This window comes from Leptomonas pyrrhocoris, assembly GCF_001293395.1.
Source record: "Leptomonas pyrrhocoris isolate H10 chromosome Unknown, whole genome shotgun sequence".
NCBI lineage: Eukaryota > Euglenozoa > Kinetoplastea > Trypanosomatida > Trypanosomatidae > Leptomonas > Leptomonas pyrrhocoris.
In genome coordinates, this window is record NW_015438364.1 from 997,724 (window position 1) to 1,018,952 (window position 21,229).

Here is a 21,229-nt window from a genome sequence, read left to right on the forward strand (position 1 = left end):
ACAGCGCGTTGACGGCTCATATCGCGCATTCTTCGTCTTATTCCAGAGAGATGTTCTCCCTTTTTTTTTGATTACATCGTTAGTTGTTATTATTAACATGATTTCTGCTTGTCTTGGGCTGCGTGGAGTCACGTTTCTGCCATTTAGATGCAACATCGCTAGAGAAAAGTTCCTTTTCTTCCCAAATGAAGCTGGCACTTCTGCGTTGACGGTGCGTTCAAGCCGCCCCGGTTTCCTCAGTTACGCCTCGGTGTAAAGAGAGAGGTTCACCACACACACAAAAGGACTGTTTTTGTCGGAGAGTGCAACGGCTGTGGACCCAAAACGCCTCTTTCTCCTTTCGCTTAAAAAAAGAAAAGGTCCTCCTCGTTTGCATGAACTCCTCTACTTGTATGTTGCCGCCTCCCTTCTGACGCGTCGCGGCGTTCGACAAGAGGAAAAGAAAAAGGCTGATGACAGCGTCAAAGGTATATTCTTGTCACTTGGAAAAGGTCGTTCGTCGATCGCATTTAAAAGATACGTACATAATAATTACACCCTTTCACATACGCATGCACGCTCGCACAGACGCAAATACATCATAGAGCTACATAAACTCGCGCAGCTTGTGGTCGCTGTGCGACACCGGTAGCGGTCCTCACATCACACCATATCATTTCATACAATCACAACTGCCCCCCCCCGAAGCAGAGAAAAAGGTAATGGCGGAAATCGTGGTGTCGGGCATTCCCGTTTCCTTCCCCTTTCCGCCCTATCCGGCGCAGGTGGAGTACATGCAGAGCGTCATCCAATGCCTCCAGACTGGCGCCAACGGCCTCCTCGAGTCGCCGACCGGCACCGGCAAGACACTGTGTTTGCTCTGCGGCACGTTAGGCTGGCTCGCCGCCTCTGCGCAGCCCACTGTTGTGCAGCACAATCGACGGTCATCGTCATCCCCTGCTGCCGGCGCCGATCGACGGCGCGCGGTGCCGCACAAGGTTGTCTACTGCAGCCGCACCCACGCCCAGCTGACCCAGGTCGTGCGAGAGCTGAAGCGCACCGCATACGGCGCGCGCTTCACCATGGCACTGCTTGGCTCGCGGGAGCACATGTGCGTCAACCGGGAAGTGACGCGACTGCCCTCGTCGCAGGCGCAGCAGGCGATGTGTGGGGCGCTGCGAACGGATCGCAACTGTCGCTTCTTCCGTGGCCTGCAGTCCGCTACGGCGGGGGCGTCGCTGCTGCCGGTGGAGTGCGCCGTGCACGACATGGAGGATTTGGTGCGAGAAGGACGCAAGAGCGGCTTCTGCCCGTACTACCACGAGCGCGACGCTGCAAAGGACGCGGACCTGGTCTTGATGCCGTACAACTACGTCCTCGATCCCTCGCTGCACAAGCAGCTTCCGTTTGACCTCGCGCACTGCATCCTCATTGTGGACGAGGCTCACAACTTGCCCTCGGTGCTGAGCAGTGCCGGCTGTTTAAGCCTGTCGCCGCTCGACGTGGCCACCGCCATTCACGACTGTTCGCGTGCCATGGCGATGCAGCGCGTGGTGGCGAAGAGGGAGGAGATGGAAGAAGAGAAGGTGGTCGCGGAGGAGCAGGAGGTGGCCTCGCTGAAGATTCTGCTGAGTCGCTTAGAGACGTGCTTGTATGAGGAGCCGATGGCGCCAAACAACGCGTCGAACGTCGCTGCTGCGGCAGCGGCCTCCTCCACGGATCCGTGCGACGTGGTGCGCGATGGCGCACACATCTTCGAGTTTCTCGAGAAAGCCCTCATCACACGCGACGTCTTCGGTGGGGAAGGAGAAGGCGCAAGCGGCTTCACCGGCTTATCTGGTGCCATGAGCAGGTGCGTGACGTTGCTGGTGGACAGCGAACGCCCAGCCACGAGCATCGTACGCGTGCAAGAATTTCTCACCGCCGTCTTCGCCAGCGATCCGCTGCGGTTAGACTCCACGCGGTTCGTGCTACAGCAGCACCTCGTCGCGGGCAAGAGGGCTCGCACACTGGGCTTCTGGGAGTTGGACAACACGTACCTGATGCGGCAGGTGGCGGCACCCCTGCACTCTATCTTACTTACCAGCGGCACGCTGTCACCATTAGATCAGTTTGCTGCGGAACTCGGGATGGCGTTCGAGGTGCAGCTGAGCGGCAGTCACGTGATCCAGCCCGATCAGGTGCTGGGCGGGGTGCTGTGCCGCGGCCCCAGCGGGCAGAAGCTGAACGGCGGCTTCGCCTTCCGCAGCAGCGTGGACTACCGCGTCGGCCTTGGCATGAGCCTCGTGAACATCACTCGCAACACCCCCGGCGGCACGCTGGTGTTCTTCCCGAGCTACGCCGCGATGAACTCGGCGGTGGACTTGTGGAGGGCGGGCAGCGGACGTGTCGGCGATACGAAGACGGTGTGGGGCCTGCTGTCGGAGCTGAAGCCCGTCTTTGTGGAGCCGAGCAACTCGAGTGACCTGCCCGCGATTGTGCAAGGGTTTCAGAAGGAGGTGGACACGTCTCCGCTGCGCGGTGCCATCCTGCTCGCCGTCTGCCGGGGCAAGATCAGCGAGGGCATCGACTTTGCGGACAACCACGGGCGTTGCGTGCTAGTGACCGGCATCCCGTACGCAAACCACACGGACCTCTTCGTCCGCCTGAAGCGTGACTACATCACGGCGGTGGCACCCACCCGGCCACTCGTGCACGGGAAGCCCTTCACGGGCGACGACTGGTACCGCAACGAGGCGATGCGGGCCGTAAATCAATGCATCGGTCGCGTCATCCGACACAAAGACGACTACGGCATCGTCATCTTTTGCGATGAGCGCTTTGAGAACGTGCTCGGCAGCATCTCGGACTGGGTGCGGCAGCGCACACGTGTCTTTCGCGACTTTCGTGGCGCCTACGCCGCCGTCGCGCAGTTCTTCGCCGGCTACCGGCAGCGCACCTCGGCGCTGGCAACAGCGGTGGCCGCGGTGCCCTACGTTGTCCTCCCGGACCCAGCAGCAGCAGCGGGTGTGGCGGACGTCCCTTCCTCTGCTATTCTGGCGAAGCACTTTGCGGAGGCGCAGGCGCAGCAGCGGGAGGAGCAGCAGCAGGACCACCGCCGTCGACGACTGGAGGAGGTGCGGGAGGCGAAGGCGAGCGCGGTGCCGGCGGCCGTGTCGTCGCCTCTCCCACCTCGTGCCCCCGCGCCGTTTGCTGCTAGCGGCGGCGGTGCATCGTATTCGGTTCTGGCGCCTCTCCCCTCCGCTGCGGCGCCACACCGAGTGAGGGCTCTTCTGTCCGTTGTTACACCACCCAACGCGGTGTGCGTAGACGACAGCGCTGCCGGGCCTCCCACGATCGGCTCAACCTCGAAGGAGTTCTGCGAGTTCGTCAAGGCACGCGTGCCCGGGGAGGTGTACAACCGCTTCAAAGTCGTCCTCGCTCAGCTGGCGGCACTGCGACCTGTGATGTCCGCCTCACCGTCCACCGCGGCTGAGCGGATGGAGGAGTTGCTGATCCCACTGCAGGCCATCTTTACCGCAACGGATGCGGTGCACTACCGCGTCATCTTTGCGGAGTTTGGCCGCCACATTCCGGAGGTCTTCCGACCGCTCTACGCCACTCTGCTGAAATCGCATCAGCTCACTTGAGCTGGTGTTGGCGCCATAAAACTGCGCTCTCACGCCTTCACTTCATTGTCCCTAACTGACACAGAAAGTCACCAATTCATATGAAACGAGAAACAATAAGTGCCTTTCCGATGTCTCCTTGTGCTTGTGATTGCGCGAGAAGCATCTTTGGGAAATCGCATATGAAAAACAAGAAGGCTAACGGCGCTGGCTCCATATGAAGAAGTGAACGAGTTGGCGTGCTCAACGGCTCTTGCAACTTGACAGCGACGACAAAGCTGCGACATGAAGCGCTCCTCTTACAACTGTTGTATCGCTCTTTCTTTTCGACCTTATTTTCACCTGTTTCACTCTTGTTTAGTTCTTCGGTTCGCATCAGTTTTTGCCGTTCTGTTGTCGCAGCCGCTTAGCCGCGGTGCAGCTGCTCTTTAAGAATCTCTTCGGACTCCTCTTCCTGGTTTATTTTTGTTAATGACTTTTCGTGTTCCATCTCCTTTACAATCTCTTCGTTTCTCCGTGCGTATCGTTGAACATATCTTTTCTCTTTTCTTTCTCTTTTGTATGTTTGTTTGCTTCATATTTAGTGTCTATTGAGCATAAACAAATCTATTTATATATCTCTTTTTCTCAGACGTGCACCTGTTGCGAGCGTGGGAAGACGGCATCGTACATCGTAGAACGGCCTTGCAACGGCTGCGCTGGGGGGTTTGGTTTGTGTTTGTGTTTCTCACCTGCAATACGCCGGCCTTTCTCAGACCGCTACGCTGAACTGTGCGTGGTTGAACCGCACAAACGTCCTTCTGGCGATCCGTGTGCCACCGCTGCGTAGAACTTACACGTTTTTCTTTTTATTTATTTTTTTTTGCCGGCGCGATAGCAAATCATCACGAGCGTGGGGTCTTCTTCTGCCGCTGTGCTGCGGTTTGGCTTGGTGATTGCTGTCTCTACCATCACGGTTCGCTCCGTCTGCCTAGCCTCGGTGAAGCAAGCAAACAAACAAAATGCACGCCGACGCCGATGCGGATGCGAACCGCATGAAGGATTATGAGGTGTTCGAACACATCGGCTCCGGCGCCTCCGGGGACGTGTACCGCGTCGTCTACAAACCCACCAATCGCACCTACGTATTAAAGAAGATGTCCCTCGCGAACATGAGCGACGAGGAGCAGCTGCGCGCCAAACAGGAGATTATCGTGATGGACGAAGTGGACCACCCCAACATCGTGAAGTTTCGTGAGAGCTTCAGCGATCCGGTCGACAACACCGTTGACATCGTGATGGAGTACTGCGAGTTTGGCACGTTAGAGGGCCTCATTGAGCGACAACGCTACGAGGGCCGTCCTTTTCCCACGGACGTGCTGCTGGAGTGGATGGCGGAGCTTCTTTGTGGGCTGGCGCACATCCACTCCAAGCGCATCCTGCATCGCGATTTGAAGTCGAGCAACATCTTTGTCACGTCGAAGAACCACCTCAAACTGGGCGACTTCGGTGTGTGCACTATATTGGCCTTCCCCAACGCGAAGGCGGAGAGCATGATCGGCACGCCGCTCTATTTCGCACCGGAGGTGTGCAACAACGACGCCTACGATGAGCGCAGCGACGTGTGGAGCCTTGGCGTGGTCTTTTACGAGATGTGCACCCTGCGTCGCCCCTTCGAGGGGGACAACTTGTTCAGCCTCATCCAGCAGATTTTGGACTCTGAAATAGCGCCGTTTAACAACGGTGTGCCGAGCGAGTTGGAGGGCTTGGTCCGCTTGATGCTCGACCGGGACCCGACGAGGCGACCGACAGCGCAGGAGCTCATCGACGTCCACCTGGAGGTGCCTCCGAGTCATCCGTCGCACCCTTCTCAGAAACCCTCGCGTGGACGCCTGTTACAGCAGTTTAGCGGGCCGGAGCTGCTTTACACGAAGCCGTGGCCGTCTCCGCCCGGTACGGTCGTGCCGGGAGCCTCGCCGAAGACGGCGACATCGAACAGCGTCACCAGCGAGTGGATTCAAACGAGCAACGCGGTCGACATTCTCATGGAACTCCAGCGGACCACGCACGGTATCTCGAACGGTAAGAAGGAGGAGGGTGCAACGGAGGCGGCAGCGGCGACGCCTGCCGCAAGGACTCCCGCACCAGCGGGCGCGTCCGCCTTTCCGCGATTGTCCGGCAGCGCGTCCAAAGCGAAGTCGGTGAAACCGGCGAAGAAGGTGGGCAGCACGCAGCCGCCCCCCACGACGAGTGTGATAAAGCATCCGCCCAGTCGCGCGAAAAAAGCCCCCTCAAAATCGCCCTCACCGAGGGTGGAGGAGGACCTGCTGAACGGCTCGAGCGCCTCCATCACGATGCGTGACCTGCAGCTGGACATCCAGCGACGACGGACGCAGATGTTTGGCGACGAGGCGAACCTACTTACAGATGAGGTCCCGGTGGTGATCGAGCTGCCAGGTGGCTCCTTCCCCCAGGCGCTGGACTCACTACGCAGCAGCAGCAAGGTCGAGGAGTCTACAGTGAGGGAGGCGTCATCGTTTTTGGCCGACATCGCAGCGGTGCTCGACAAGCACACGACGAATGGAAAGCACATTAACCTCGAGCACCTCGACGACGCTGCGTGCCTTCTGTCGCAGTACAAATTTCTCAACTACGGGCTCAAGTAGTCGTCGCTGCCGTGACTGTTCCCCTTTTCCGTTGTACGCCGATCGCCGTCTTTCGTGGGACACGGCGGCTGTTTCTGTCCGTTCCTTCGCTCTCCTCGTGGAGCCATTCTCTCTCTCTTTATATATTTTCTCTCGTTCGTTTACCAGTCACTTCAAAGACTGTTCGTGAAACTCCAGCGTTGAAGGCCCACAGCTCAGCTCTTGGACGTCTTCTTCTACAAACTATTTTCTCGCCTTTTTCGTGCTGCGTTCAGCAGACAGACACCCGCTATGGTCTCGTTCGCTTTATTATTATTATTATTATTATGATTATGATTATGACTATTAGATACTTCACGTGTTCGGTGACAGTTTCAACGAATACGTATCGCACCGGATCAGGTTTCATCGGTGACACAAAAGAGGAGCAACCATCCAAATTAAAGAGAAAACTCCCGTGAGATGCGGAGGGGAAGCCAGAAACATATTTATTAATCTGAAGTGTTGTGCGCGATAAGCGCATCCGCGCCTCTATTACGTGGTGCTGGAGAAGATAGGGCGTCTTTCACGGCGCTGAAGATGCAACAAGCAAAATAACGAGGAAGCTTGCAGTGGCCTCTTCATCTATTCCTTTGATGCTTCTCATTGTTTTTTCTCTCTTCCTTGCTGTTTTTTGTGACTTGAATCCTTTTTCTGATCTCACGTGTGTGTGTGTCACCTTCGTGTACCCTGCTGGCACGTGCACGCTACCGTTGTCCACGATGCGCAGCACGTTTGGCGCGCCTCAGCACATGTGCTTTACATTGAGCTGAAGGACCGAGGCATACCCGCTTTCTCATTTTTTTTTATTTCCGTTCTGTATTTATTCTTCTTATCATTCTGATACGACTACTCGCCGGCTGTAGCGCGGCTCGTGCAGCCGCCTCCGCATCTTTTCTTCGTATCTGGTTGCCAACCGATCTTTTCCCACCATGTCTATTATCATGCCAGGGTACCCCGTACCTCGCTCACTGTGGGCGACGTCGGGGGAGGCGTGCACCGCGTGCGGCAAGCGCTTTAGCTTCTTCACCTCCAAAGAAAACTGCTCCTGCTGCGGACGCCTCTTCTGCTCCTCCTGCCTTTCCGCGGAATGCACGCTGACACCGATGGGCATGCCTGTTGCAATTTGCCTGGAGTGCTTTCAGAAGATCCAGGACTGGCGCCGCAGCAACCGCGAGCAGCGCCGCGAAGCCAAATCGGCGTCACCTTCGCCCGCCGCCGGCAGCGCCTCTCCGCCTGTCAACCACACTGCGATCGAGGCGAAGCTGACCGCGCTTGAAGGTGACTTCGCGCGTGTGCAGGAAAGCGGGCGTCAGCTGCGCGGGGAGAACGACTCCCTGCGTGCGCTGCTCACCGCCAAGGACACGTACGTGGCGGAGTTGGCAGCGGGGCAGAAACAGGCCGATGCCGCCGCAGAGCAAGCGACGCACGAGGCGTCGCAGATGTCGCAACAACTGCGTGCGATGACGGCGGCGCGCGCAGACGCCACCAAGGACCTCGCCGAGGTGCAGGCGAAGCTCTCCGCCGCTGAAGAGGTGAACGGGTCCGTGATGGCGAAGATGAGCGCGCTGCTGGAGGCCAACAGAGAGCTGAAGGGGCAAACAGCAAGACTGCAAAATGAGGCCGCGGAACTCCGCGCAGACGCTGCGAAAGGCGCGGAGGAATTATCGCACCTCCGCAATTCAGTTGTCGAAGCCTCCGCGCGCAAATCGAAAGCGATGGACGACATAACGTCGCAGCTGCGGGCGGTGTCAGAGGAAAACGCGCAGCTCCGACAAGGCAGGGATGACGCCGCGGCTGCCGCGAGTAAAGCCGCTGCCGAACTCGAGAAGCTCCGTGAGTCGGCTCAGTCGTGGACGGAGGAGCGTAGCGCCTACGAGGAGGAAGTGAAGCGGCTACAGAGCGCTCTTGACGCTGCACAGAGAAGTGTGCGCACGCTGCAGGAGCAGCAGCAGCAGCAGCACACCGCCGTGGATGCAGCAAGCACCACCGCAGCTCAACTTACCGAACAGCAGCAACGAATTCATTCTCTCAGTGAGCAAATCAACCAGATGCGTGTGGCGGTCGACATCCTTCAAAAGGAGAAAACGGAAGCGGACGTCAACTACCAGAAAGAACGTGAGGCGAGGACAGACCTTGAGAGTCGCGTCGCGGCTTTATCGGAAGAGGCTACGCGCTTTGGAGATAAGGAACAGGAGTGGAATGTGCTGAAGGCACACAACGCAAAGAGAACGCTGAAGTTGGAGGCAGCCCTCGAACGTGCAGCCCGAGAGGCAGCGGACAGCGCGGAAAGACACCAGCACGCAACAAAGGACATGGAGGACGCAGTTGCCGCGCAGTTGGCCGACAAGCAGCACGCCGTCGACTCTCTCACCCACCAGCTGCGCACAACGGAGGGCACCCTGCACGCATTACAGGCGGAGATCGCGTCAACGCGACAGGAGGCCACCACCCTGCGCGAGCAACTCCGTGAGGCCGCACACGCAGGGGATGCGACGCTGAACGCCTCCCTCACCAAGGCAGCAGCAGAACTCGAAGAAACGCGGCTGCTGCTGAGGCGGAAGGAGGCGTCCGAAGCGGAGTTGCGCTCACTTCTGGCGGACAGACAACACGCGTTGGAAGCGGTGCAACGCGTGCAGATTACGGCTGCCGCAGAAGCAAAAGAGGAAATCCACGCTCTGCGGCAGCAATGCACCGCTGCACGAGCGACGTACGAGGCGGAACGACAGGAGTGGCAGACGTCGCTGGCGGAGCTGCGCACGGCGCAGGGACTGCTGGAGAAGCAGCGCGATGCGGAAGCCAAAAACGGCGTATCCAATCTCGTTCCTCCGTCAGATGCAGCGGCGGCAAAGTCGGATCGCAGAGGTTCCCGCTGGGCGCGGCCGACGCGGGTGAAAGCAGTGGAGTATTTACTCGGCAACCGCTCCTACGAGGGCATCCCGGCTGTCAAAGGACTCGATAGGTGGGACTTTGACATGAAAGCCGAGGCGGCGCGCGCTGATGTGCCGGACGTGCTCGTGCGCACTGGCTACCAAATCGCACTGGATTGGTTGCTCTTCCCAAACACGGCCTCACTGTTGCAGTGGGTGAACCTGTTAGACACCGTGCAGGCGAACTACTGCGCCAACCCCTACCACAACCGGGTGCACGCAGCGAGCGTGCTGCAGGGCGTGTACGCGTTAGTGCTGCAGTGTCCTGGCCTTGTGGAGCACATGACGACGATGGAGAAGCGTGCCATCGTCTTCGCGGCCGCGGTGCACGACGTCCGCCACCCGGGTCGCACAGAGGTGTTTCTCAAAAGCACCTTCGACGCCACCTACCTGCGCTACAACGGGTGCCGGGTGCTGGAGCAGATGCACACGTCCACCGCCTTTGAGATGCTGGGTCACCCAGAGCTGGACTTCACGCAGAGCGACATGGACGACGCCGAGGCGCTGCACTTCCACTCACTCGTTGCAGACCTCATCGCTGCCACCTTCATGGGCAGCCACGCCGCCTTGATGCACACGTGGTCCCGCCCGTTGCGCGAAGGGGGCGGAGGTGGTGCTTATGATTTCACGCAGGAGAGCGACCGTCACACGGTGCTGGCGATGCTGCTGCACGCTGTCGACATCGGTGCGCAGGCCCGCGGTGTCGACGTGGCGCTGAAGTGGCTCGACGTGGTGGAGGAGATGTACCAGCAGGGCGACGAGGAGGCCGCCTTGGGACTCCCCGTCTGCCCAGGCAACGACAGAGGCGGCGACCTGGTAAAGGGCCAACTCTTCTTTATGGAGGCGTTCGCCATCCCCGTCTTCGACCTCATTCATCAGTTTTTTCCCCCCGTTGAGGCGCCGCTGACAAACCTGCGCGCGCTGCACGCCTATTACAGCGATGCGTTGCACGAGACGCCGCCGCGCCCCTTCCCGCCCCCGGTGCAGTACGACGCGGAGGCGGCGCAGGTGAAGGCCGTCACGGCAGCCGCCGCCGAGCGCGACGCAGCAGCCGCCACGCGCGAGGCGAGAATCAGCAAGCGAGAAAAGACGGTAGAGCAGGCGGTGCAGCGACTTCGCCAGGCCACCGCCGCCGTTGCGCAGCGGGAGGCGCAGCTGACGAAGAAGGAGACCCAACTGGCCGCCCAGCTGTCGGATGTGGAGTCGAAGTCGCATGTGCTGAACTCCACCGACGCATCGATGCAGACTGAGAAGGAGCTGCTGCGGGCTACGAATGCCGTCGTCCAGCGCGAGGAGGCGATGCAGCGCAAGGCGGCGGAGTTGGAGGCGATGACGTCGGAGCTGGAGCAGCGCGAGGCGGTGTCCTCACAGCTGTCGAGTCAGCTCGCCGCCATCGCAGAGCAGGTGAGCCGGCGCCGTCAGCTGCTGCGGTACCGCGAGGCGCAGCTGCGTGCGAGGGAAACGGGGCTGCACGACAACATTGTGAGAGAGGATCGTGTTGGCGTCAACGCCTTCAGCGCAGAATTGAAAAGATCGACGCCGTCATCACAACATCAAGCTTCTCTCTCCCTTCATCGTAGTGCAGAGCTAAATAAGCTGCAGAGCGCCATGGAGAAGTTGACCTCTGCTATGAGCTTTATCTGACCCCTTTTTTTCCGTTGTATCGAAAATAGTATATATAAAAATATATATATTCAGAGACACGAGTGCCCATTCCGTGGTACTTGTGTGACGCTTCGTTCTTGTGAAAGGTGTGCGCGCGCGTTGACGGGCACCGCCTGTACATTTCGCTTCTTCCTGTTGGCCTTCCTCGTTGCGTCCCGACAAATCATCTACAACTCAACTTTGCGGAAAAAGTGCAAAGAGCGCTGTCGGGTGTCTCTCGGACCTGAAGAAAAGCACGAACCCTCTTTTGTCGTTGCTCCTGTCCTTCCAGGCTTGAAAGGGACGTAGGCCACGAATGAGCGAGCGGGTTTGTCTGCGTGACGCCGTCATCGCTGTTCGTTTTCTTCCGGTTTTACGAAGGCCTCACACCTATCTTACAACGCGTTGCTCCGTTCCTCCCCATCGTTCCTCTTCTGGCCAACCCACCTAAACGCACGCTATTCTGATACTCCACCGCATAGCAGCTTTATCGCCGTCTCACACCGTCGTCTTGAAAAGACGTTGCGGCTCTGCTCTAACGCTCACCTCTAATCGCTGTTCCTTACTTAATCTTTTATTTCTAGTATATCTCTTCTTCTGCTATCGCTTGTCACCATGGATGCCGATCGCAAAGCAGACAAGACGTCTGGCACCCCCAGCAAGTCAGAGGCGGCAGTGAAGGGCGCGAAGCCGTCGGTGGCGGTCCCTGCTGGTGGTGCTGGCGGCGGTGGGACCCCCGCCTATGCCGGTGCAGACGGCGTGCCCTTGTCGCAGCCGATGCCGATGCCGGCCCCGATGATGCCCTACTACGGTCAGTACGCCGCGATGTACGCCATGCCGCCCGGTGCGGGCCCGATGGGCTTCCCGATGCAGCCGCCACCGAACGGAGGCGCGCCGCCCATGTGGATGCCGGGGATGGTCCCCGTCCCACCGCAGGCCGGCAGCCCGAGCCAGCCGATGGCGGCGCAGCCCTACGCAGCCCCCTACGGTGCCGGTGCCCAGCCGCTCATGTACGTGCCGATGCCCTACAGCTATCCGCCGTACATGTCCGGGCCGTCTCCCGCAACGATGGGGACCCCTTTCCACGGACAGCCGGTGAAGTCACCGGGGCAAGGCGCCGCCCCGCCGTACGGTGCCGTTGCTGCGGGTGCCGCCGTGGCTGCCCACCCGCACCCCGCCCCCACGGAGCCGGCCATCATTTCTCCGCCCTCGGTGCCCTCTCCTGTGAGCCCGAGCGCCGCCGCTACCGCTGCCGCGGCTGCCGCACCGGCGGTGACCCCCATCGAGTACGTCGTGATGCCGCTGATGCCGAACACGATGCTGCCCCCGGGCGATCCCTTCTGCCCTGCTGGAGTGACGGTGTCGTCGCAGTACGCCGTCTCGTCGCTGCCCATCCGCACCTCCGCCGTGCCGGATCGCGCGCTGACGAACGGCGTCCATAAGCCTGTGAACCCTGCCCCGTCTACCGCGAAGCCAGAGACGACAACGTCGCCTGCGTCTGCGACGACCGCGGCTGCAGCCCCAGCCACCGCTTAAGCTGCCGCGTCACTCTTTTTTTTTGTCGGATAATGAATCGTGTAGCTGGAGTAACTGCTGCGCAGATGTGCATGCCGGTGCACGCAGTGATCGGTGCGATTGTCCTCTTGCCGAGGCACGCGTTAAGAAGCCACTGTTTTTCTCTCCTTGGGTAATTTGGGTTCACCACCTTCCGTCAAAAAGAACAAGAAGAAAAGCTATGCATGCGTGAAGCTACGGCGGACTGGCGAAAAGCCTCAAGTGGAGCAGCACTGCGCACTCTGTAAGCACAAGATCTCTAACGAATAGGAGGCATTTGGGTGCGTTGACGGGGAAAAACGAAAACTCCAAAGCTACGTTTGTTTTCTCGAAATCAGCAGCACTACTCAGTAAGGCTGAGGCTTTCTACTGAAACGTCCTTCACTCCGTTAAATCGACAAAAATAATCCTCTCTTCATTCCGTTGTCTCCTTCTTTGTTGTTGTTGTGTGCGTTAGTGGAATGGGATGTGGGCTTCAAGAGTGGCGCGTACGTTGCGCGTGACGGCGTGTCGCCGCTCTTCGATCTTTTTCGAGCTCTACGGCCGCGCGCCAGAGCCGCCGCCGGCGGAGAAGAAGGAGGGCACGAAGCCGGCGTTGTCGTGCAGCACATCCGTCGACGAAACAGAGTGGGCGACGTGCCGCACGATGCTGCAGCGCTTTCACGCTCAGTTGTACATCAGTCCCCGTCACGTTCCCATCGAGCTCCCCCGCGACACGCTGACGTCCCTCGCGGCCGTTCTGACGACGTCGGCGCGGCGCCGCAGCGGCGCCGCGAGCACATTCTGGAAAGATGCTCTGGAGCTGCGTGCGCACACACCTGCGCTGGACGTTGCGGCTGCCGCCGACACGGCGACCGTCCTCCTTTTTTCAGAGAAGGCAGCACTGGGCTACGAGACGTGTATGGGGCTTCTACACGACACGAGCTTCCGTCAGCATCTCGAGACGGCGTTGGCGGTGGAAGACACACTCCGCTTTCTGAGCGTCTTTGTGATGTGCGGGGCGGCGGACACCAGACGCTACGTGCCGGCAGAGCTGCTACCTGTTTATGAGGCGGTGCTCCACAACGCAAAGCACACGATTGCGAGCACGGAGAAGTCGAAACGGTCTGGTCCGGCGCACGCCGTGGAGGTGCTGGCGTGGTCCTTGGATTGGCTCTACGGAAACACGACCGATGGTGCCACCGAAGGGCTTCAACGCTTGCGGCCGCTCTTCCCACCGTGGCTGCCGTTTTTGTTTGAACCCTATGACCCCTCAGCGGCGAAGGAAGCATTTTCCTCATCTTTGACATCGCTGTCCCCCCGATGGCTGGACGAGATGGCGCGGCGTGCTGGCGACGAGGGCGATCATCCAAGCGTGGAGAAGGTGCTGCGACAGGCGCAGCGGCGCGAGAGCACGACGCCCCTCTACCGCCTCTTTCAACTCTCCGCGCTCGTGGCGGGCACTTTCGTGCGCTGCTTTCCTCACCTGCCCGTCTCTACGCAGGCGGTCGAGACGTACGGGACGGCGCTGCACTGCGATGCGCTGCGCCGCTTTGGCACTACAAAGGACGGCCTCGACAAAGCCGTCGGCCTCCTCACGTCGATGTCGGGGGCGGAGCCCTACTTTGAGCTGCGGCATGTGATGCGCCAGCAGTCGGCCGAGACGGCAGCCACAACTCAAGAGACGGCAGGAGACGTGCTGACGGGCAATCCGCAGCTGAACTGGAGCACAGCCCTCGCCTTCACGATGCACGAAGCGGAAAGCGGCAACCCTCACTGGCGCCGGTACCTCCCCGAGACGCTGCGCCTCCTCAGCGATGCCGGCAAGGCCGCTCCGTTTTGGAAGTTGCTGCAGGAGTACAACGCCGGCGACGGCGCAGCGAACTTGTCGGTGGCGGCCTCGCTTGCGCAGATGACGCAGCGCAGCGGGAAGTGGTGGCATGCGATGGAGGTGCTGGACCTCGTGGCCGGCGCGCCGCCGCCGCGTACTGCCACCGAGGTGTCCCTTCTCGTCTCTGCCTGCACCGACGCATTACGCGCTCCACTGCACAGCAAACGCTGGCAGGAGGCACTGGAGGTGTTCGCGTTGGTGGGGGATGCGGTGCCCGCGCGAGAGACTGCGGTGGTGTCGCAGCTGCTCATGAGCCTGCCTGCGGGCGCGCCGTGGGAGTCGACGCTTCAGCTGGCGAAGGCAAAAGGCTTTGCGGTGCACGACACGGAGGTGCTGCTGCGGGTGCTGCACGACAGCGGGGTATCGCAGCAGCAGCTCTCCCACCCACAGCAGCGAGTTCTCGCGTCGGTCGCTGCGCAGCGTGGTCGGTGGGATGTCATGCGTACCCTGGTGGAGCACAATCCCGGTGATGCGCCGATGTGGCGTAGGCTGCTGCAGGCACTGGAGTGCTGTGCGGACGCCGTGGACGACGCCGCTGGATCGTTTTTGCTGTCTACCCTCCCGGCGACGCTCTCGCTGGACGCCCGCGTCTTTTGCGCGGTGGCACAACTCTGCCTGCAGCACGGCTGGCACCGAACGCTCGCCTCCTACTTGCGTACCGCCGACCCCTCCTCCGCTTCGTCACGTACAAGCGCGCTGCTCTCCAGTCTGAGAAAGGAGTACCAGTACCTGCTCGACTACGTCCAGACAGGCGTTCGACCGCCCCTGACGTACGTCTTCACCGATTCCTACGTCGTTCATCAGTTTATTGCCTGCGTGGCGGCGCGACACGTGGCGGTGGTGGCCATGCTGCCCGACGAAGCGTCTGTCTCGAAGAAGCGGGCCGCAGCCTACCTGCGAGTGCCGCACGAAAATCTCGGCACTCTGCACCACTCAAACACCGCTCAGACGCCTACTTCTCCCTCTTCGTCGGTTAAGGTGTACGCGACGGCGGCGAGCGCGTTTGCGCTGAAGCACGTGCTGCACGTCAGCGCCGATGGTTTCCTGTTTGGGTACAAAGTCCCTGGTGCGTCCCTCTTTGCATCCGCTCGTGGTATGTTACAGACGCTGAAGCTGCCCGGCATCTACCTGCTAGCCTACAACATGTCTGCCGCCAGCAGCGGTGTGTTTGTGCTGCACCCTGCCACCACATCACTTCGACGGTACGTCTTCACCCTCAACGTGCGCTTGTGCCTGGCAAACCTCGCGGATGCCCCGTTTGTGCCACTTCTGGCGACGACGTTTTTCAAACGCTACAACGTTGTGTGGCATGGCGGGTCCCACGAGCGCCATGAGGTGGAAGCGGAGGTGTTGGTGGAGCACGGGTTCGAGGTAAAGATGGTGCTGCGAACACTGAAGAAGGACATCAACGCGGAAGGCTGGGGACTTGTGGAGACAGAGCCCGGGGCGGGCGATCTCTATCACGTTGCCCAAGTACGGTGCGCTGCTCGTTCGGTGGAAGGGCAGATCCTCGACCCTCAAGTCGTCACATGCGGGAAGCGAAATTTGCAGCCGATGAACGCCGACGCCGACGCGGTGTCGTGGATGGACGAGGCGTTAAAAATATGATGAGTGTAAGTGGATTTTTTCAAGGCTCTCATCACTGTCTTCACATCTGTTTTCTGGTTGTATCGACAACGCTCACTAATCCGTTAGAGAAGGTAACACGATTAAAAGGAAAAAAGATTGCAAGCAAAGGCGCAAACCGATGTCGCGCAATGCAGCCCACAGTGAATGAATTAAACGAATATACCGCACCCGTCAACGCGGAGTGCACGCGTGAAATCGGCACGTTCGGTGGTGGGCGTGCGGCTCGATTTCAACGCCCGCATGTGTCGGTGCGTTTCTGGCTCCTCGCCCCTGTGGCTTCATCATCGCTCTTCTTCTTGCCTCTCCTTGCGGTTACTGCCGAAGTCTCATATAGTCACTTACCGGTCGAAGCAAAAGACATTAGCGGAAGCCTCCAGAAGAGTTTGACCATTATTTATTGTTGCTACTATGGCGTCGCGCATCATTGTTGTGGGCAACCAAAGCGGCGCCGACGCGCCGACGCTGACCGCCGCGCTGGCCTGCGCAGCCCCAGGCGACACCGTCGTTGTCTCGCCCGGCGTGTACGAAGAAACGGTGCACCTCGGCGTCGACGTTACGGTCATGTCCGCCTCGCCAGCTGACGATGAAGCGGAGGAGGGCAGCAGCGGAGAGGTGGTGCGGGCAACCGTGCGAGGCCCCATTGTGGTGTCTGCCAACGCGAGGCTGGAGAACATGGAGGTGCACGGTATGGTCAGCGTGCGGAAGGGCCACGCGACTCTGGAGCGGTGCGAGATCCACCACGGCACCGACGGCGTCCGCGCCTACGCCGGCACCACCGTCGAGGTACGCAGCTGCCGCATCCACGACTGCGCGGCCGGGGGTGACGGGGTGTACTTCATGAGTGGCGCCGCAGGGGTGGTGTCGGACACCGACGTCTACGACTGTCGTGTCCACGGCGTTCATGTGCGAGGCAGCTCCGTTGCCCTGCAGGGCAACCGCATCCGGGACTGCACCTTTGGCATATACTACGAAATGTCTGCCTCGGGGAGCTGCGAGGGCAACACGGTGGAGCACGCGCGCCGCTTCGGCATTGTCGTCGCAGACGCCAGCAGCCCCTCCGTGACGCGCAACTCGGTGCGGGAGTGCGGCCTCCTCTGCCTCTACGTCTCGAGCGGCGGAACGGGGTTCTGCAGTCAGAACACCTTCGACGGCTCCGTCCACATCCTGTCCAACTGCCCCATCCAACTCTCGGGCAACAGAATCAGCGGCATGGCAGACGTCGACCCGGCTGATGTTGGAGAAATAGCGGCAATCTAACACACACACATACACACAAACATACATGTTCTGTTTTATTATTTGCGTGCTTGTTTGTTTTTTGCCGTTCCCCACGATGTACATCAATTGCGTGCGGTTTGTCTGTGTTTTTCAAGACGCCACGTCTTTTATTTATTTGTTTTTCTGATCCGCCGTCGCGTTTGTGCAGCGGTACGTGACGCACGGCGTTGGTGGCTTGTTATCTCTCTCTCTCTGTTCTCTAGCGTGCTTGCTCACGCCTTCCACCACTGACAACGCAGCTTGAAATGCACCCACAAATACCACCGAAGAATTGGTAACTCTCACGCCGCTATCGTGTGGCGCTGATGCCACTCCGTACGTCTCGTAAACGCAAATCAAGACCTACCGCTAACTCTAGTAACAAGGTGTCGCAGCCAAGAAAGGAAGATCATATGCGACCCAGGTGCTGCAGCCCCTTGTGGCCACCATGAGGCGGTCCCCAAATGTGAAGGGGAGCACCTGGGACTGCTCTTAGCTCTGCTGCTAAGTGCACTGGCCAAACACACACCCCGCTTTGCCTGTCGGCTCTGTGCAGCCGTACACTATCTCCCACCCACCCCCTCCTTCACTGCTGTGGTATTAATTTTTTTTTTTCTCAAGGCAGAGCTGCTCCTCGTGAAAGGCGAAGCACATGCCTCGTTATTATTTTCCCTCTCATCAAAAGGCAAACCCTTCTAGCTCATTGACGGGAATCCATCCCCCATTATCGCTGCGGCTCAGAAACGCACTGCGGTCAGACGGTCCCTTTTACCCACCACCCAAGAGCCGTCTCTTGTTTTTTGAAGCGGAGGTGGTTTGGACACCTTTTAAAAATTTTCTCCCTTCGTTCTCCATAGATAGATAACATCGGTTACTTACGCGTTTGCGGCGTTTGTTTCGCAAAAATGATGTATATGAGTGAGTTCGAGGATGGCAGGGAGGAGGCGCGGAATGCGAGCTGCTGCACCGTGCCGATGAGCCGGCTGACAAACGAGATGAGCGAAATCAAAGAGATCGCGGAGGGCTCCTTCGGCGTGGTGACGTCCTACCGCCACGACTTCGACGCGAACGAGTACGCCGTGAAGCAGACGAAGCGCACCATCTGCGGGGAGTCAAACTTGCAGCAGCAACTGCAGGAAATGTACGCGCTCAGCTCCCTTCCGCACCGGCACATCGTTCGCTACTTCGATGGGTGGGTGGAGGACAGCGCGGTGTTCGTGCGCATCGAAAAGCTGGACGTCTGCGTTGCCACCCTCCCGCGGCCTGTGAAGGAGAGCGTGCTGCGTGGCATGCTGCATCAGATCGCATCGGCCCTTTACGAGCTACACTCACACAACGTAGTGCACATGGATGTGAAGCCGGAGAACATCTTGAAGCGGCAGCTGAACGATGACGAGTACATTTTCAAGCTGTGCGACTTCGGGCTCGCTCGCCCCATCAACGCGAAGGAGATGCCGACAGGGGAGAAGTTTGTTGGCCTGAACGACGATGACGGTGACCGCCGCTATATGAGCCCAGAGCTGCTGACAAACTTGCACGACGTCGTCGGCACGCTGGCGGACATCTACTCCCTGGGGAAGAGCTGCGAGGCCATGATGACGCACTCGCCAGAGGAAGGGGTGAGTGGCAACGGCGGCCAGCGGCAGGGCGAAGCCTACTCGACGTCGTTTGTTTCCCTCGTGCAGTCGATGGTGGCGGAGGATCCGCGGCGTCGGCCGACGGCGTTTGAGGTGGTGCAGGCGACGCTGCCGGAGCACCTCAAGGACAACGCAAAACTGCTGTCGATGCAGCGGGAGATTGATGCGCTGCGCGCGCAACTCGCAGAGGAGGAGAGGTCGGATAGCGAAGACAACCTCTCCAGATGTGGAAAAACCGAGGAAAGAAGTCTCTGCAGCTTTTAGCTCTGCTTTTCCCAAAGGTTGTGCTCGTCAGCGCTACCTTATGGCGTTTTTCTTCACCCATTTGGCGTGGGAGGTGCTGGTAGGGAACGGCGTTGTTCTCTCATTTGGGTTTTCCTTCCTTGTCGCCTTTTCCGTTTTCCCGCTTTCCATCGATCGATCCACTGCTCCCTGCACGCACATGTACATATATACACGTATATCTCCTCCTCACGTTTTTCCCCTGTTTTTCTGTCCTTGATCGCCCCTCCGCTCAGTAAGCCGAGTATCTGTGAAGCGACGGATAACTGGTGTGTAGGGCCACGCACGTGTCAGTCAGCAACCGCTGGTGCGACTCACCTGCTCCGACCGCGACTCTCTTCGGTCCTTCCAGTATTCGAACGTTGTCGATCTATTACATGAGAAAAAGAAACTCCTGACCTCCTGCAACTGTGGCGTGGCAAGTTCGAAGTGCAACGTGTGCTTTCGACGCCCCCCGGCGTAGGTGGCCGACCAAAGGCGAGCGCCTGCCTTTACGGAATGCCGTCCAGCCGCAAGGGACGCCTGCCGGGGCAGAAAAGAGCCATGCCTTCCACGCACAAGTCCTGTCTTCATCCGATCTTTCCCCTTCTGCTCCTCCGTCTTCTCCGTCTTTCACGCCTACATTTTTTTTTCTTGCCTCCCACGCTTGCTATTCCGCTGAATGCACGTCCGCACAAGCACCCCTAGTCACCGGTACGAGAGATCTCCCCCTTCTTTTCTTTTTCTTTTTTTCGTTTCTTTAAAGTAAAGCGATCCGCGTGGCAGTGAACAGAGGGAGGTTGTGATGGCTCACCCCGACGACAATGAGCGCTACGCAGAGTGCCAGGGCTACCGTTATATCTTAATGACGCTGCCTCACTTCCGGACCTTTCGCGCGTTAGCTCTCTCCAACGACCAGGCGTGGACGACGCACTACTCGGATGATGTGCTTCGTGTCGAGTCAAAGCCGCCAGGGGACGCCTCCACGAGTCTGAACATTATCCGCGCCACCCGCACCATGCCGAACGTGCCCCCCTTAGTGTTGTACAACCAACTGCACGATGCGCAGTACCGTGCCACGTGGGACAACAACATGATCGAGGGGTACAACATAACCCAGCTTGACGCGCACAACGATATCGGCTACTACTCGGCGAAGTTCCCGTGGCCGCTGAGCAACCGCGACTTCTGCAACCAGCGGTCGTGGATGGAGTTCACCAACGGCGAGTACCTCATTTTCAACCACTCCGAGCCGCACCCCGACTGCCCGGAGAAGAAGGGCTTCGTGCGAGCGCGCTCCATTCTCACTGGATTCTACATTCGGCCCAGCTCCACCGGCAGCGGGACGCAGTTGATTTACGTCACGCAGAGCGACCCGCGCGGCGCCATCCCACACAGCATCATCAACTTCGCCATGACGAAAGGTGCCCGAATGATTTTGGACAAATGTGAAAAGTACTCGGAGGAGTACCCGGCCTACGCCGCGAAGACGTACGCCGCCGACCACGTCTACGCGTGGCGCACGCCCAAGATGGACTGGGACAGTCCCTATCTGTACCCCGAGGAGGTGCCCACCAGCAGCGGCGCACCGCCACCGGCTGTCAAGCACGCCAAGGCGGAGGCGCGCGAGGAAAACAGCGCGGAGGGGCTCTACGAAGCAGCAGCCACAGAAAACCCGGAGCCTTTTCTTTCCGACGCAGCGTCACCATCCGGCACAGCGCTGCCACTGGCCGGCGTTGCACCCTACCGCATCACGGACGTGCTCTCCGTGCAGCAGTATCGCTCAATCATGCAGGACGCGATGAACGCGGTTGACCGATCTTTTCTTCGCGAAGGCCGTGTACCAACGACGAAGGAGTATATTCTGCGGCTGAAATATATAGTTGAGGGCATTCGCCAAACAACCGTTGACGTATAAAACAAGCAATTCCATTAATTATTTTTGTTTTTAATAGAAGGACTTAACGTGTTGCTGCGGCGCTGCGCTCTTCTGTGTCACTCTTCAAAGCTCCTGGCCTGCTTCACGTGCGCGTTTCGCGCCGAGCGTTTTGCTTTGCTTTTCACGACTCAATTACACTCTTTTGAAGTGTTACTTTTGTTGATGCTTTACGTTGTCTGTCTTGGCGAGTTTTCAGAGATGCCTTTCGCTGCTACTGCTGTGTTGGGCCGGTGCGTGTAGGGTGTGTACCCTCCGCCC

General features: G+C 59.2%; 8 protein-coding genes across 10 annotated transcripts; all 8 read left to right on the forward strand.

Moving 5' to 3' along the window:
* Positions 1-432: 432 nt before the first annotated feature.
* ABB37_04870 (putative helicase) lies at positions 433-3,608 on the forward strand (the record flags this gene model as incomplete). 2 transcript variants are annotated; one of them, XM_015802691.1, is made up of 1 exon in its annotated part: positions 433-3,608. In XM_015802691.1, exon 1 carries the CDS (start codon positions 702-704, stop codon positions 3,606-3,608), a length of 2,907 nt encoding a protein of 968 aa, XP_015659135.1. In that variant the 5' UTR covers positions 433-701. The 2 variants fall into 2 exon arrangements, with proteins under 2 accessions (XP_015659135.1, XP_015659136.1); XM_015802692.1 differs by having other exon boundaries at positions 458-3,608.
* Positions 3,609-3,946: 338 nt separating this feature from the next.
* On the forward strand, positions 3,947-6,232 carry ABB37_04871 (putative serine/threonine-protein kinase Nek3 putativeprotein kinase; the record flags this gene model as incomplete). The annotated part of the gene is made up of 1 exon (XM_015802693.1): positions 3,947-6,232. Exon 1 carries the CDS (start codon positions 4,589-4,591, stop codon positions 6,230-6,232), a length of 1,644 nt encoding a protein of 547 aa, XP_015659137.1. The 5' UTR covers positions 3,947-4,588.
* Positions 6,233-6,978: 746 nt separating this feature from the next.
* On the forward strand, positions 6,979-10,824 carry ABB37_04872 (hypothetical protein; the record flags this gene model as incomplete). Its single annotated transcript, XM_015802694.1, has 1 exon — positions 6,979-10,824. The coding sequence occupies exon 1, from the start codon at positions 7,183-7,185 to the stop codon at positions 10,822-10,824; it is 3,642 nt and encodes a 1,213-aa protein (XP_015659138.1). The 5' UTR covers positions 6,979-7,182.
* A 480-nt stretch (positions 10,825-11,304) lies between these two features.
* ABB37_04873 (hypothetical protein) lies at positions 11,305-12,360 on the forward strand (the record flags this gene model as incomplete). The annotated part of the gene is made up of 1 exon (XM_015802695.1): positions 11,305-12,360. Exon 1 carries the CDS (start codon positions 11,440-11,442, stop codon positions 12,358-12,360), a length of 921 nt encoding a protein of 306 aa, XP_015659139.1. The 5' UTR covers positions 11,305-11,439.
* A 473-nt stretch (positions 12,361-12,833) lies between these two features.
* Positions 12,834-15,856, forward strand: ABB37_04874 (putative mitochondrial hypothetical protein; the record flags this gene model as incomplete). The annotated part of the gene is made up of 1 exon (XM_015802696.1): positions 12,834-15,856. The coding sequence occupies exon 1, from the start codon at positions 12,845-12,847 to the stop codon at positions 15,854-15,856; it is 3,012 nt and encodes a 1,003-aa protein (XP_015659140.1). The 5' UTR covers positions 12,834-12,844.
* Positions 15,857-16,199: 343 nt separating this feature from the next.
* On the forward strand, positions 16,200-17,134 carry ABB37_04875 (hypothetical protein; the record flags this gene model as incomplete). Its single annotated transcript, XM_015802697.1, has 1 exon — positions 16,200-17,134. Exon 1 carries the CDS (start codon positions 16,286-16,288, stop codon positions 17,132-17,134), a length of 849 nt encoding a protein of 282 aa, XP_015659141.1. The 5' UTR covers positions 16,200-16,285.
* A 619-nt stretch (positions 17,135-17,753) lies between these two features.
* ABB37_04876 (putative protein kinase) lies at positions 17,754-19,035 on the forward strand (the record flags this gene model as incomplete). Its single annotated transcript, XM_015802698.1, has 1 exon — positions 17,754-19,035. The coding sequence occupies exon 1, from the start codon at positions 18,040-18,042 to the stop codon at positions 19,033-19,035; it is 996 nt and encodes a 331-aa protein (XP_015659142.1). The 5' UTR covers positions 17,754-18,039.
* Positions 19,036-19,729: 694 nt separating this feature from the next.
* On the forward strand, positions 19,730-20,950 carry ABB37_04877 (hypothetical protein; the record flags this gene model as incomplete). 2 transcript variants are annotated; one of them, XM_015802699.1, is made up of 1 exon in its annotated part: positions 19,730-20,950. In XM_015802699.1, exon 1 carries the CDS (start codon positions 19,838-19,840, stop codon positions 20,948-20,950), a length of 1,113 nt encoding a protein of 370 aa, XP_015659143.1. In that variant the 5' UTR covers positions 19,730-19,837. The 2 variants fall into 2 exon arrangements, with proteins under 2 accessions (XP_015659143.1, XP_015659144.1); XM_015802700.1 differs by having other exon boundaries at positions 19,739-20,950.
* Positions 20,951-21,229: the final 279 nt, after the last annotated feature.